This window comes from Trachypithecus francoisi, unplaced genomic scaffold (genome assembly GCF_009764315.1).
Source record: "Trachypithecus francoisi isolate TF-2019V2 unplaced genomic scaffold, Tfra_2.0 Lachesis_group4, whole genome shotgun sequence".
In the NCBI taxonomy this organism is placed as follows: Eukaryota; Metazoa; Chordata; class Mammalia; order Primates; family Cercopithecidae; genus Trachypithecus; species Trachypithecus francoisi.
The window spans coordinates 106,338,167-106,353,119 of record NW_022681469.1 but is presented as its reverse complement, the minus strand read 5'-3'; the positions used below and the strand labels follow the sequence as shown (position 1 = coordinate 106,353,119).

At 53.8% G+C, this 14,953-nt stretch overlaps 1 protein-coding gene across 1 annotated transcript in view; it reads left to right on the top strand.

Annotated features, from left to right (window-relative positions):
• SDK1 (sidekick cell adhesion molecule 1) overlaps window positions 1–14,953 on the top strand; it is a 990,930-nt gene that overhangs the window by 928,623 nt on the left and 47,354 nt on the right. The window contains 3 exon segments of the mRNA XM_033191941.1: window positions 1,042–1,228; window positions 3,319–3,456; window positions 13,937–14,098. Of these exon segments, the coding sequence (XP_033047832.1) occupies window positions 1,042–1,228; window positions 3,319–3,456; window positions 13,937–14,098 (487 nt within the window).

Sequence of the window (14,953 nt, the reverse complement as noted above, 5' to 3'; positions counted from 1 at the left end):
AAGGCCTGGGCGAGCAGAAGATCTTAGACAATCAGTTCAGTGAGTAGAAGCCCGCTGCATCCTGCAGGTGGAAATGAGTGCTGCTCATCTGCCAGGGCCTGCCCAGCAGGAGCGAGGCAGGCGGGTGTGCGAGGCAGGCGTGCCAGCCCCAGGGCGTTCCAGGCTGCCGCCCCGAAGCCTCTGTGCTGCCTTTTCACATGGGCAAGCCGCTCTAACAGCCTGGCCCTGGTTTAGACCCACAGAGCCAAGGTCGGTCTTCTGATTGGTGGTGTCTTTAGGCAGCCTGGCTGGCACTGGCCGGAGGCAGCGGTGGTTTCCGGCCAGCTGTCTAGGGAAGCAATTCTGGCAACCTCTTTAAACCTTTGTGCTTGGGCATCAAGTTCAACTACAAGCACATAAAAGCTAGACAAGAGGAAATGGCACCCCAGAGGAATGAGGCCTTCCCAGCAGCCCTGAGCCCAACATGGTTCCTGCCTGTTATTTTTGATTGCTTTAATCTCCAAAGTATGTTGCCATATTGAGGAAAACTTAGATGTCGGCTCTGAACAAAATGTGGGAACACGTCGTAGGAGTTGGGGGCTTTGTTCTCTCCATAGCTCAGAGCACAGGGTGGACACGGGATGGCTTCCCTTCTCTCCAGAAGATGGGGGAGAGGGAGAGGCCAAAAAATCAAAACACTGACAGAGCTAGGTCTGCAAGGAAGGGCACGCCATCGGCAGCCGAAAGGAAGCTTCCCTTCCGTCCTCAGACCTCATCTTCAGCAGCACTTTGTTTCATGAGGCAGTGCTCATACCCTAGATGAACAGCAGAAAAATGCTAAACATCATCTCCCAAACAATATTCACAGCCAGGGGTCCCCGTCGGTGCACAGTAGCCTCAGCTTCTCCCTGATCCTCCGGGAGGGAGCCTGTCCACCTTCCCACCCAGGCACAGTTCGCCCCAGAACTCAGCTCACCCCCTCACTCTGACCTTACACTCAGTGGCCTCCCTTCCCGGAAGGCTTCCCCAGGGGCCACCCCAACGTCTTGCTCTTCCTAACAGATTTACTACTGGGAGGCAGACAGCCAGAACGACACGGAGAAAATGAAGGTCCTGTTCCTCCCCGAGCCCGTGATGAGGCTGAAGAACCTGACCAGCCATACCGAGTATGTCGTCAGCATATCAGCCTTCAACGCCGCCGGAGATGGGCCCAGGAGTGACCCCCGGCAGGGGCGCACCCACCAGGCCGGTAGGAGGAAGGCGGGTTTCCTTTGGGCAGGCCTCCTTGGACACGTGTTTTGAGAGCGCCAGCTCAGGTCCCCTCACACAGTGGTTCCTGGCCCACCCAGGCAGAAGGCAACACCTTTTGTGTAGCTGGGAGTTTCTGGATGGGCAGAACTGGGTTTGGCTCATTTGTTCTCCCTGTGCCTGGCCTCAGACTGGTTACACAGTGGCACTAAATAAATGTTAGGTGGGTTGGAGCAATGCATGTTTTTTTCCAGAGCCCTGGAGATTCAGAGGGGAGGAAGGGCTTTGAGTCTGCAGTGAGGTCCTCGTTCATAACTGACAGCATCCATTCCAGTTCCTCCAGGGAATGGAACTTCTCATCAGGGTTGCCTGATAGCATGTCCAGATCTCTGGCGTGGGGGGTCTCCTTGGGCAGCAAAGCCAGGCCACAGCGACGGGTGTTCCCCTGCGTCTCAGGGCCACAGACCACCCCTGGAGACTGCTCACTACGTGCATGCCGCAGGGCAGTCCCGAGGGCTAGGACAGGTGCCACGCTGCTCTGGCCTCATCTCCACGCACAGGGCACAGCACCTGTTCTCAGCAGACCCCTCTTCCAGCACATCTGTTTCCTAGCAGGCTGAAGGATGGTTTGAAGCTGCTTGGCCTTGGGCTCTAGGGAGCTCTCCAAGGCCCTCTGTAGGATTCTGGAAGTCTGAGAGACCAGGAGAGTGAGGTCTGGGAGCCGTGGGCAGAGACGTAGGGCTCAGGGCCTTCTGACATCCCGTGGGCTCAGCCGACCCACAGACAAAGGACTCCAGGAATCAGGGCCCCTCGACATCATACTCCCACGTGCTGACCACAACAGGTTGCAAGGACCACTTCCTTTGGCTTCATCCAGTGCCCGCATCTGAGCTAGAAGGATGCGGGCAGACCTGTGGGCAGAGATGGGGGCAGGGCCATGTTGAGCACTGCCGGCCTGGCTGGTCATAGCTACAGGATCCAGAGACTGGAGGGAGGGCAGAGAGGGAGCAGGGTGGGTGCCACTTCACAGGCACTTCTGAGCAGCAAGGGCCGCCGGGGCGAGGAGAGTAGGTCCCCATCTAGGCCGTCTGGTAGGGGCAGCCCTGGTACACGCCCACCTTACACGGCGCCCAGGCAGAGGGGAAGCTGCCAGCAGACTCCACATCACCCTGGCCACACACCTGACCTTCTTTTTTTCTTTCTTTCTCTCTCTCTCTCTCTCTCTCTCTCTCTGTCTTTCTTTGTTGAGACAGTCTCGCTCTGTCGCCCAGGCTGGAGTGCAGTGGAGCGATCTCAGCTCACTGCAAGCTCCACCTCCCAGGTTCACACCATTCTCCTGCCTCAGCTTCCCAAGTATCTGGGACTACAGGCGGCCACCACCACACCCGGCTAATTTTTTGTATTTTGGTAGAGACGGGGTTTCACCGTGTTAGCCAGGATGGTCTCGATCTCCTGACCTCGTGATCCACCCGCCTCGGCCTCCCAAAGTGCTGGGATTCCAGGCGTGAGCCGCCGTGCCTGGCCACACCTGACCTTCTGTAGCGCTTAGGTGTTTCCACCAGCCCCCTCCCTCCTCCAGATCCAGGGGGACACTCAGAGCTGGGAGAGTCTCATGGGCGATTTCAGGTGCAGGAGCAGGGGACGTCCTCCAAAACCCCCAGGCCTCTGAGGGAGAGGCGAGGAGGGGTCAAGAGAAGCTTCATCCCTCACAGAGCTCCGTCTCTCCTGCAAAGAGCAGGACGAGAGCCTCTGGAATCCTCCAGCAGTTGCTAGAAAATGGAGCTCTCTCCGTTGCATTTTCTGTTTCCATCTATTCTTCATTTTTATGCCTCTGCCGTTTTGTCTCTCAAGCCCCTTTGTGTTTAAACACTGTCATTTTCTCTGCGCTTCTCGGGAGGGTCTGCGTTTCTGATTGATCCTCAGAAGTTCTGAGGTGATCAATAAATCTTTTCATTTTATGGCATTTAGGCTTTTACTGAGTTGAAAATAACATCTAATAACATTTTTTATTCTATACAGAGGCACAGACATGTATGTATATAATCTATAAAGGAGCATCCGTAAAAGTCACTTTGTGTTCTATTCTCCCAGCCCCTGGGGCCCCCAGCTTTCTGGCGTTTTCAGAAATAACCTCCACCACGCTCAACGTCTCCTGGGGTGAGCCTGCGGCGGCCAATGGCATCCTGCAGGGCTATCGGGTGGTGTACGAGCCCTTGGCCCCTGTGCAAGGTAAGACCTGGGGTTGGGGAGATGGGAGCGCGGGCCACGCCAGCGCCCAGCCCTCCACAGTCTACACACTGAGCCACGCCTGACCGCCTCTGAGGGCCAGGAGCCTTCTGGCGTCGGAAGTGGGGGGTTTTGGAATCTGAGCTGGAAGGGGCCAGAGCTGAGTGCATGGGGAGCGGGGACTCGCCAGCAGAGACCTGTGAGGAAAAGCTGAGCCAAGACCAGAACTCTGTGTTCTGAGACCAGAACGGCACTCTCCCGATGGAGCCGTGTCATATACGCTCTTGACCCTGTCTGTGTCACACCCAAGACATTCCTCTCCTGTTCCTCCCGGAATGTTTGTCCTGTGGTCGCCGACTGAGACCACCCAAGGTTCCGCTTGAAGCCACGCCCCGCAACACGGGCCTCCGGCTACCCTCAGCATCCTAGGAGGGACGCTGACGTCCCCGTGTCTTAGACAGTGTCCTGATGCTCCCCTCGCTCATCCGTCCCCTCAGCGGACATCTATGAAGCTCCCATTCTAGATGCTGGAAAAGCCAAGACCTGCTCCAGATGCTGGAATCGAAGGACCTGGGAAAGCCAGGATCTTGACTGGCTTGTTTATCAGGACCCTGGCTTTCCTGCGTCCAGGGTAGAGGTAACACACAGGTAATTAAACCAGCAAACAACAGCCTGAGCATGATCAATGCTCTGAAGGAAAGAGAGGAGGGTTAACACAAGAGGCTTAGGGAAGAGACCGGAGTGACAAGGGGCCAGACACACAAGAATCCCGGGGAAGGTCTTCCGATGGGAGGATCCGCCAATCCGGGGGCCCACGGTGGGCAGAGCTCGGGTGGTGCCAGTGGCTGGAGCTTGGTGAGTGGGTTGCAGACACTGCAGGCCACAGCACGTGGGGCTATGGCGTATCCCACTGGAGGGTGAAGCGGGAGTACCAGACCTCCCCAAGACCGGGATCCCTCAGGCCGAATCCCCCGTCTCAGTGCCACGATGGAAAGAAGCTATCGATCATCTCCATACTTCGTAGATCAGCCAGAAACAGCCTCCAGAGAAGAGCAGGGAAGGTGTTTCCAACACAGAGGAGTTTGAGAGAGGCAATGGCAGGGGCTTGACAATGAGTGACAGGTGAAAACGGAAGGTGGAATGCAGGTGGCTCAGAGGAGAATGGGTGGCAGAGATTCTGTAGACCAGAGAGTGAGGAGGCTGGCCGGGGCTGTAGCATCATCCTACAGGAGAGCGGCGAGAAGGGGAACGGTGCGGGGGCAGGGGAGGAGGGATCAGATCAGGGATGTGTGTTGAAGGTGGAGCTGGTGGGATATTGGCTGTGAAGCGGAGGAATGGGGATTGCGGGCAGGTGGCTCTGCCCTGCTGTGCACATGGCCGTTGCTCTGTATCTGCTGGGTCAGTGCACACCCTGCTCAGGTATTATTCCAGTGCCTTCTGTGTCCTCTCTCCTGCCATCTAGACACCAATGTGTCCACCAAAGATTCTGGTCTGGGAGGCACTTCTTTCTCACCACACTGGGGTGAAATACAAGTCCATCTGTCTCTGCCTTACGGCCCAGGGCAAGTTTCCCCCTGTAATATACACAGACAGACTGTAAAAATTATAGATTATTTAATGTCTGGGAGGAAAAAATACAAGCAGCACATCAAAGAATATCGGCGCTCTGTTTAAAGCAGTGATAAAAGTTTCCTTTTAAAATAAGCACATTTACATGAAACAGGGAGTTGATTTGATGAAGAAAATTTAAGCACTAGATGTTTATTTCACCGAATCTCAGATGCCGTTCCCTGTAAGATTCATCGTTATTTTATGAAGTGCTCAGAAAGAAAAAATGCTCCCAAGAAACTAGGGCCCAATACTTTTGTATCATCAATTCTGAGCTGCATCCCAAATCAGAGATGTGAAAATTAAGAAAGAAAGAGAGAAAGAGAGAGAGAGAGAGAGAGAGAAGAGAGAGAGAGAGAGAAGGAGAGAGGGAGAGAGGGAGAAAGGGAGAAAGGGAGAAGGGAAAGGGAAAGGAAGGGAAGGGAAGGGAAAGGAAAGGAAAGAGGGAAGAAGGGAGGGAAGGAAGGAAGGTCCCATCTTAGACAATCGATGGACTCTGGTAAATAACAGTACAGGTGAGATGTGGGCGTGGTTTTTGAACTGGCAGAGAGGGCACGGGAGGGACATGGATTTAGTATGGTAGCTTCAAGGGCGACCAGGATCTGTCGTGACCTTCCGAGAAACCCAGCTCCTGCCTGGGAGCCACAGGGCCTGGACGAGACTGCCTTCGAGGTCCCACAGCAGAGGCCCAGAAGCAGGCATGCCCATTGCTCTCGCTTGTCGTGCAGGGAGAAACAGAATTTTGGAGATACACACAGGTTCCATGAGCCTGTGTTACAAATGCCTTTTCAAGGGTCATAACCAACGAGAACCATTCAAATGAGAAATGATTGTGAAAGCATCACAGTTCTGATTAACCTACAAGTCCTTCCTAATCAAAGACAGCTCAGGTTTTCCCACTCTTCTTCAAATAAGTAACTGGTTCTGCTCCCTAGTCCTCTGTGTTAATGGATTTGCAGAATCTCTCTGGAAACTCCATGGTGTGTGCCTCTAGGCTTCTCTCCTGAGCTGCTACTCTTAGTCTTGTGAGAAAGTACTTCATGGGCCAGGCGCAGTGGCTCACGCCTGTAATCCCAACACTTTGGGAGGCTGAGGTGGGCGGATCACGAGGTCAAGAGATCGAGACCATCCCCACCAACATGGTGAAGCCTTGTCTCTACTAAAAATACAAAAACTGGCCGGGTGCAGTGGCTCACGCCTGTAATCCCAGCACTTTGGGAGGCCGAGGCGAGTGGATCACGAGGTCAGGAGTTCCAGACCAGCCTGACCAAGATGGTGAAACCACGTCTCTACTAAAAATACAAAAAATTAGCCGGGCATGGTGGGTGGCACGCACCTGTAATCCCAGCTACTCCAGAGGCTGAGGCAAAGAATTGCTTAATCTTGGGAGGCGGAGGTTGCAGTGAGCCGAGATCGCGCCACTGCACTCCAGCCTGGGCAACAGAGCGAGACTCCAGCTCAAAAAATAAAAAAAAAAGAAAAAGGAAAAAGAAAAAGAAAACAAAAATTAGCTGGGCATGGTGGCATGCGCCTGTAGTCCCAGTTACTCAGGAGGCTGAGGCAGAAGAATGGCTTGAACCCAGGAGGTGGAGGCTTCAGTGAGCTGGGATCGCGCCACTGCACTCCAGCCTGGTGACAGAGTGAGATTCTGTCTCAAAAAAAAAAAAAGTACTTCATTTCAGGCAAGGCCATTCCATGGGTCATTACCCAGTCGAAGTACCGCACAGGGGCCTCTATGCGTTGGTTCCCCTCCTCTCACCGGGGGCTCGATGTATTGTGTCCCCTCCTCTCACAGGGGCCTCGATGTATTGTGTCCCCTCCTCACAGGGGTGTCAATGTGTTGGTTCCCTTCCTCTCACAGGGGCCTTGATGTCTTGGGTCCCCTCCTCTCACTGGGGCCTCAATATATTGTGTCCCCTCCTCTCACAGGGGCCTCGATGTATTGTGTCCCCTCCTCACAGGGGCCTCAATGTGTTGGTTCCCCTCCTCTCACAGGGGCCTGGATTCGTTGGGTCCCTCCTCTCACAGGGGCCTCGATGCGTTGGTTCCCCTCCTCTCACAGGGGCCTCGATGTATTGTGTCCCCTCCTCTCACAGGGGCCTCGATGCGTTGGGTCCCCTCCTCTCACAGGGGCCTCGATGTATTGTGTCCCCTCCTCTCACAGGGGCCTCGATGTCTTGGGTCCCCTCCTCTCACAGGGGCCTCGATGCGTTGGGTCCCCTCCTCTCACAGGGGCCTCGATGTCTTGGGTTCCCTCCTCTCACAGGGTCCTCGATGTGTTGGGTGCTCCTCTCTCTGTACTTTCACTGCCCTAGAATTGCTTCTCGGCTCCTACCAAGCCTTCCTCCCAGCCCAGTCTCCCAGAGACAAGACCTGATACACCTGGCTTCCCTTATGTTTCCAATGTTGCCGTTTCTTGTTCGTTTCATGACAGTGTTTGCCTCACTGGGAAACTGAAAGCATTCGGAAGATCTTTAGACGTCCCGCTCACACAGGCATTCTGTGTTCTCGCTATACCCAGGCACCCCCCGGATATAATCACAGCGACAAGTGATGTTGGTTGAGCTCCCATCAGGCACTGTGCTAAGTACTTAATATCCACTATCTCCAGATCCTCAGAACAGCTCTACATTGTGGCTGCAGCTTTTCTTCTCCTCCTGCAGACAAAGAGATTGGGCTCAGAGCCACAGAGATGTTTGCCCAAGGCCTGCATTTTGAAAATGATGAAGAGGGTTGGGATTTGAACCCAGGTGTTCTGAGTCCAGAGCCAAGGCCTAAACTGCTCCATGGTGGGTTAGAAAGCGTCTGGAGCACTTGTGTGTCTGAAAGTAAACGTGAAGGTGAACTTCAGAGATGGGGCATGAGGAGGACTCACTAAAGCATTTTATATTCTAGACAAATCATTGGCTGCACGGCCGAGTGTGGGGCCTGTCACACCCCCTGGATGACAACAGGTGGAGTCACTTTAGTCACACCCATTTTCGCCTCTTTTCACAAATAACAAGACTGTCCGTCACCAGCCTTGTCTCTTTTGTCTGTTGCGAAGGGCTGGTTCCTTCAGCCTGGATTTTCCGGGCTTTGCAACCAAGGCAATGTGCTCGGAGATTACAGCGAGAGGGTATCAGCGCTGTCCTGCTTCAGGGCTCCCTCCTTGGCTCTGCAGGGTGAGGGGTGGCCAGGATCTCAGCAGAAACAGCTTCATCAGACCTCCCCGGGTGTCAGGAAAAACAAGCCGTGCAGACCCCCCACGTTTGGGCTTGTTGGGGGCTTGGGCACGTTCCAGACTTCTGATTCCTTCACATCAGTCAAGTGGCAGATCCAGGTGTGGGCTGCCGAGTGGTGCTGGTGACATGAGGCGTCCAGCCCCCACGCAACGGCCTTGTACAGCTGTCTCTAGACACGACACCTGGCTCTGACTAAGCCATGGGGCCCCCGCCGGGGTCTTTCCTGCCCCAACACCATCAGGCTGCAGGCACCATCTGCCATGGTCTGACTCCAGCCGGGATGAGCCTGAGTGTGGCTGTAGGTTCCAGACCCCTCCTGGCTTCTCCCTCAGGCAGGACTCAGCAACCCTGTCCCCCCTGGCGGCACCCAGGTGGACCTCATGGCTGCCTGGGGAAGGCCCTGCTCACCATGAACGCCAACAGAACCTCGGGACCCTGGCACTCGCCTGCCTCCCCCGATGGTATTGGCCAAAACCCTGGCTCGCCAAGACAGTAATCCCAGGCCTGTCCAGCGAGCCATATCCCACAGCCACACACCCCAAAAGAAGAATGTGGACCAAGAGAGGATGGCAGATCAGACTCAATGAGTCGGCCTGTATCTCATCTGGGGGCCGGAGCAGTGGCCTCTGATGAAGATTCCCAATTGGCGGGTGATGAAGGTAGAGGGGGCAGAGGTGGAGGGGCCCATTGTTCGCTTCTCCTGAGTCCGGGTCTGTGGGCAGAGTCCCCCCACACCGACTCTGCTAGGCTACGGGACTCGCTTTAGCCAGCGGGACAACAGCTGTCGTGAGGCAAGCGGATTCAAAAGCGTTTGCACCTGGGAGGCACCCTGGTCCTCCTGCTGACCTTGGAACCCAGCCACTATGTGAACACACCTGGGCTGGCCTCTGGGGTGACAGCCACCCATGGCCCAGCATGAGAGAGGGGCCACCTGGGCCAGCCAACTCCCGGTGAGACTCACTGTGTGACTGTAGACACACGCTGAGTCCAGTGCAGGCCAGCCCGGCCAAAGGACTGCCCCGTGGGACCGGGAGCTGGTTCAGTGGTGGTGGTTTTGAGTCACTCGGTTCTGGAGTGGTTTGGTGCATGAGAAGTACAGCGAGTGAGGAGTCCATGCTGATCACGGAGCACCTGTTATGCAGTTTTAGACAACAGTCAGAGTTGGGGTCCTGACTCTCAGCTGGGCACTCCCACTTATCCTCCCTACGCCCCACTCCTCACCGTGGTCCTATGAGGTAAGCGCCACCAACCTCAGACCAGAGGAGGAAACTGAGGACTCCGCAGAGACCACATGCCCTGCCCAGCCTCACACAGGGAGCAAGCAGTGGGCTTCAGACTCACTCCCATCCCAGTTCCTGCATTCTCTCTTCCTCCCAGCTGACTCTGCAGATTTCACAATCTGCCTTGGCAGGACCATGGTTCAGGAAGCACTCATCCTGGCGGCTGCTCTGCCTGCAGGCGTTTCTGAGCTTCTTGGCCTGCTGGGGCTGGAGAAGGGAGGAAGTGAACTCTCTGTTGAATGTGGGAGGATGCCGGGATAGCCTAAAAAGGGCCACAACGCCACATGATGGAGTGTGGCCAAGGCCAGGGTGGTTGAACAGAAAGCAATGACTAGGAAAAAGCAGAGCAGCTTCGTGCACCCCGTGGAGGTCACACTGAGCAGCCCTCACTGCCCTGCACCTCCACACCCGGACCGGCCTCGCCCCACGGCCGCTGCTCTCGCTCTCACCCGGAGGGGCGGCGCTCCTGTCTGCTCCTCCCGGAGGTCCCCAGGAGACAGCTGTGCCTGCATGGGGGACTCTGAAAAATCCAGACCCTCACCCCTTTACTGTTGCATCAGGATTCCCCACGGGGAAGCACAAAAGTGGTAACTGGACCTCCCTGTGACTTTCAATATTTTACATGCTCCTGGAGTCTCTGTGTGTCCCAGAGAAACGTTTGCAAACACAGTGAAACATCAGACGTCCTTGATTTGGGCTGGAATTATATTCACTTGCTGTGGTTGTGGTGGTTCTCTTATAAAGACTGCCACAAAATGATCCATATGTTTATATTTGTGTGTGTGTGTGTGTGTGTGTGTGTGTGTGTGTGAATTGCTACCTACTTGAAGTATATTGTGAGGACAAAATATTTTAAAATGTGGTAAAGATAGTTACAAAGTAAACAGTGATCTCACCTGGTAGGGGCTCTGTAGGGTCGTCTGACCTCTTTCCATGCCTCCTCACCCAGAACCAGGGCTGTGCCTGGGGCAGACATCTGCAAACTCCTGGCCGGGCACTGACCGGTCAGCCCAAGGGAAGTAGAGGGCACAGCATTTACCCAGTACTAGCAGCTCCTCTAGTCACTCCACTGGGAACACAGTCGTGGCTCATCCTGTGTGCTGGGCAGAGCCCAAGGCCATCCCCGTCACCTAGGGAACACTCCTGGAACCCCTGAGGCATCACATTGTCCAGAGCGCCAGGCCACCTAGAGCACCACACCACCCAGAGCACCACACCACCCAGAGCGCCACCCCACCCAGAGCGTCACACCACCTGGAGCATCACGCCACCTGGAGCATCATACCACCCACAACATCACACCACCAGGAGCACCAGGCCACCTGGAGCATCACACCACCTGGAGCACCACACCACACACAGCATCACACCACACACAGCATCACACCACACACAGCATCACACCACCTGGAGCACCAGGCCACCCGGAGCATCACACCACCTGGAGCACCACACCACCCAGAGCATTGCATCACCCAGGGTGCCACACCACCCACAGCACCACACCACCTGGAGCGCCACGCCACCCGGAGCATCACACCACCTGGAGCACCAGGCCACCTGGAGCATCACACCACCTGGAGCACCAGGCCACCTGGAGCATCACACCACCTGGAGCACCACACCACCTGGAGCATCACACCACCAGGAGCACCAGGCCACCTGGAGCACCACACCACCTGGAGCACCACACCACCCAGAGCATTGCATCACCCAGGGTGCCATACCACCCACAGCATCACACCACCTGGAGCGCCAGGCCACCCGGAGCATTGCATCACCCAGGGTGCCACACCACCTGGAGCACCAGGCTTCCCAGAGCACCAGGTCACCTGGAGCAGCATGATGCCTAGAGTGCCAGGTCACCTAGAGCACCAGGCCACCCAGAGCACTAGGCCACCCAGAGCATCACACCACCCTGAGCGCCAGGCCACTCGAGCGCTGAGCCATGTACTTGGGAATCCGATTTTATGGCAGAGCTATTTTTACACGTTTTAAAATGTTTTAAATGGTGGTGGTTTATGGGATTGTACCCTGAGGCTTTGCAGTGCGGGGCATGGTTTAAAAATTGATTAAATAAATAAAATTCTGACACACCTGAGATGGGGAGAAGGCCAGGCTGGCTCTGCCTCCTATTGGGATAGAATTTACAAAATCTGTTCCTGGGTTTGTTTTTGCTCCAGGGAGAAGGAAGGCATTTTTAACAACAATGGAAACAAAACAAAACAAAAAAACAGTTGCTCCCTAGAATCACTTTACATTGGACAGGACCCAGTTTGTGTGCTGACGACAGTCACTGTGTGCACAAACTGTCATCCTCGTCACCTTTCTGAACAGTGGAAGGTCAGGGTCAGGCTCTGGAAAACCCAGATTTGGAGGGTCACTCAAAAGTAGCCAAAATTGGCCCCAGGCACGGTGGCTCACACCTGTAATCCCAGCACGCTGGGAGGCCAAGGTGGACGGATTACTTGAGGTCAGGAGTTCAAGACCAACCTAGCCAACATGGTGAAACTAAAAATACAGAAATTAGCATGGTGGCATGCGCCTGTAATCCCAGCTACTCATGAGGCGAAGGCAGGAGAATCGCTTGAACTCAGGAGGTGGAGGTTGCAGTGAACTGAGATCGCACCATTGTACTCCAGCCTGGGCAGCAGAGTGAGACTCCATCTCAAAAAAAAAAAAAAAAAAAAAAAAAAAGGCAGCCAAAATAATTGGAAGAAAATGATTTAGCTGAATATGTTTGATAAAAGGAATAATATGAAAACACTGAACCAGCTAGAAGGTATTTTGGAGATTTTTAGGATAAGGGAAATTTGCTTTTATGAAAGATGGACCTGTTTTGTAGGAGGAAGGCACTTTGTTCTCTTCTGAAGTGGAGGTGACCAGGATATTCCAGGTGCTGACTAGAAGCACATGGCCTTCCTGCACCAAGGGCAGCCGTTTCTCAGGGCTGACAGCAGGAGGACAGGGCTGGGCAGGTGGACCCAGGATGGTGGGTGCCACTCACCAAGGGCAGGTCTTCTCAGGGATGCTCCTTGGAAAATAAGCTCCGCCAATCTGTCCATCCTGGAAGTACCATATCTTGATATCCTCCTTTAAGAGCTGCCTGGTAGAGATAAATCTATTGAAAGTTCTGAGAAGTCTGGCAGTTGAGAGAACTTGTCTAACTTTTTTTTTTTTAATGCATCATTTGCAAACTTGTTTAACCAAAGAACTTTGTTTTTCCTTCTGGAAAATGCTGCGTATGTGAAATTTTCAGTATTTATCCTCTCTCCCAAAATGTGAAATCTCCATTTTCTATTTCTAGGTAATACAACCAGCAAGACTTTTGCATGATCACTTGTTTGTAACGTCACATAGGTTTGAGTACTTTTGTCTCTTATGTTGCCATCGTCCTCTAAATCAAGGCATCAATACTTGTAGTGAAAAATTAATTTTTTTAATCCTTGCTTCAAGGTCCACAGATAAAGTTCTGATGACTCATTTGAGGCCCGTAGGCCACAAGTTGGCCAACCCAGGCAGGCTGCAGCTTCCTCATGGGGTCTAACTAGATGGAGTATCTTCCTAGGTCTTGTATACGCTCCCTGTATTAACCTGTTCTCACACTGCTAATAAAAACATACTTGAGACGGGGTAATTTATAAAGGAAGGAGGTTTAATGGACTCACAGTTCCACATGGCTGGGGAGGCCTCACGATCATAGTGGAAGGCAAAGGAGAAGCAAAGTCACGTCTGACATGGTGGCAGGCAAGAGAGCGTGTGCGGGGAACCTCCCATGTGTAAAACCACCAGATCTCATGAGACTTATTCACTACCACAAGAACAGAATGGGAGAAATTGCCCCCATGATTCAGTTCTCTCCCCTGGGCCGCACCCTTGAAACCTGGGGATTATTACAATTCAAGGTGAGATTTGGGTGGGGACACAGCCAAACCGTATCACTCCCCTCCCTCGTGACTGTGTCCAGAAGCTTGCAGTCACCCTACAAGTGACACCAGACTTTGCACAGCTCAGAGCTAAGTGGGAAGGGACGTTCCCCGGAGTGTCCAACCTGGAGACTGGCAGGACCACCGCCCCCCACCCCACCCAGTTCCTCCCTCACACCATTCCTGAGACCACAGCGTCCCCCTTTCGTGTTGTAACCCTCAGTTCTTTTCTTTGTCAGCACCCACTTATCAAGCTTAAGCTCTAATTACACTTATCTGTGCTGAAAATTGGCTATTATCACCATGTAAACTCCTCCTAGTTGTAAGAAATACTTCCTTAGCAAACTGCGGGGACCGCTTTCCTTGTTATCGCAACAGAACAGACAGTGCACAGTTGCTTCTCCAGGCTGAACCCCCTTCTTTCCTTTGCTTCTGGCGGCTGCAGGGGTGAGCAAGGTAGTGACTGTGGAAGTGCGAGGGAACTGGCAGCGCTGGCTGAAGGTGCGGGACCTCACCAAGGGGGTGACCTATTTCTTCCGTGTCCAAGCGCGGACCATCACCTACGGGCCCGAGCTCCAAGCCAACGTCACAGCCGGGCCAGCCGAGGGTAAGTGGGACTCCAGGGGCAGACGATGTCAATTGCAACCTTAGCCTCCCGTCTCCTGCTTCACTGAGCTGGGATCCGTCGACATGCTCAGCAAGGAGATGCAGGTGGCCGAGAGCTGGCATCAAATCGGTGATGTCTGGGGAACATGGACGTCTTCAAAAGCACATGTCAACATGGACTTTGCAGGTGGACTTGTTACATCCGTGAGCAAATTCTTAAATATTCAGCATGTAAAGTTTTAGTTGTTTTTTTTTTTTTTTTTTTTTGGAGAAATCTTAAGAGAAAAATAACTGAATTTGGCATTTGAAATAAATCAGAACATTTTAAAGTTTTCCAGGTCATGGGGAAGAAGCACGTAACTTCCCGCTTACCCAACTGTTCTGTCCTTTGTTTAAAGACAAGAAGGCGTGGGCGGCAGAACTGGCATTCAGGGAGTGCCGCTTAGTTCCGGGCACAGTGCGGGGCGCCCTGCATGCGCCAGCTCTTTCTTGCCCTCTTCAGGTTTTTTTGTTGTTGTTGTTTGTTTTTTGAAACAGGGTCTCACTCTGTCACCCAGGCTGGAGTGCAGTGGCATGATCACGGCTCACTGCAGCCTCAACCTCCCCAGGCTCAAGTGATCCTCCTGCCTCAGCCTCCCGAGTAACTGGGCTACAGACATGCATAACCACACCTGGCTAATTTTTTTGTATCTTGTAGAGACGGGTTTTCGCCATGTTGCCCAGGCTGGTCTCAAACTCCTGGGCTCAAGCTATCCACCTGTCTCAGCTTCCCAAACTGCCAGTATTACAGGCGTGAGCCACCATGCCTGGCCTTCCCTCCCTGTTTTTAAGATGAAAAACCATGGCTGTGTGAGGC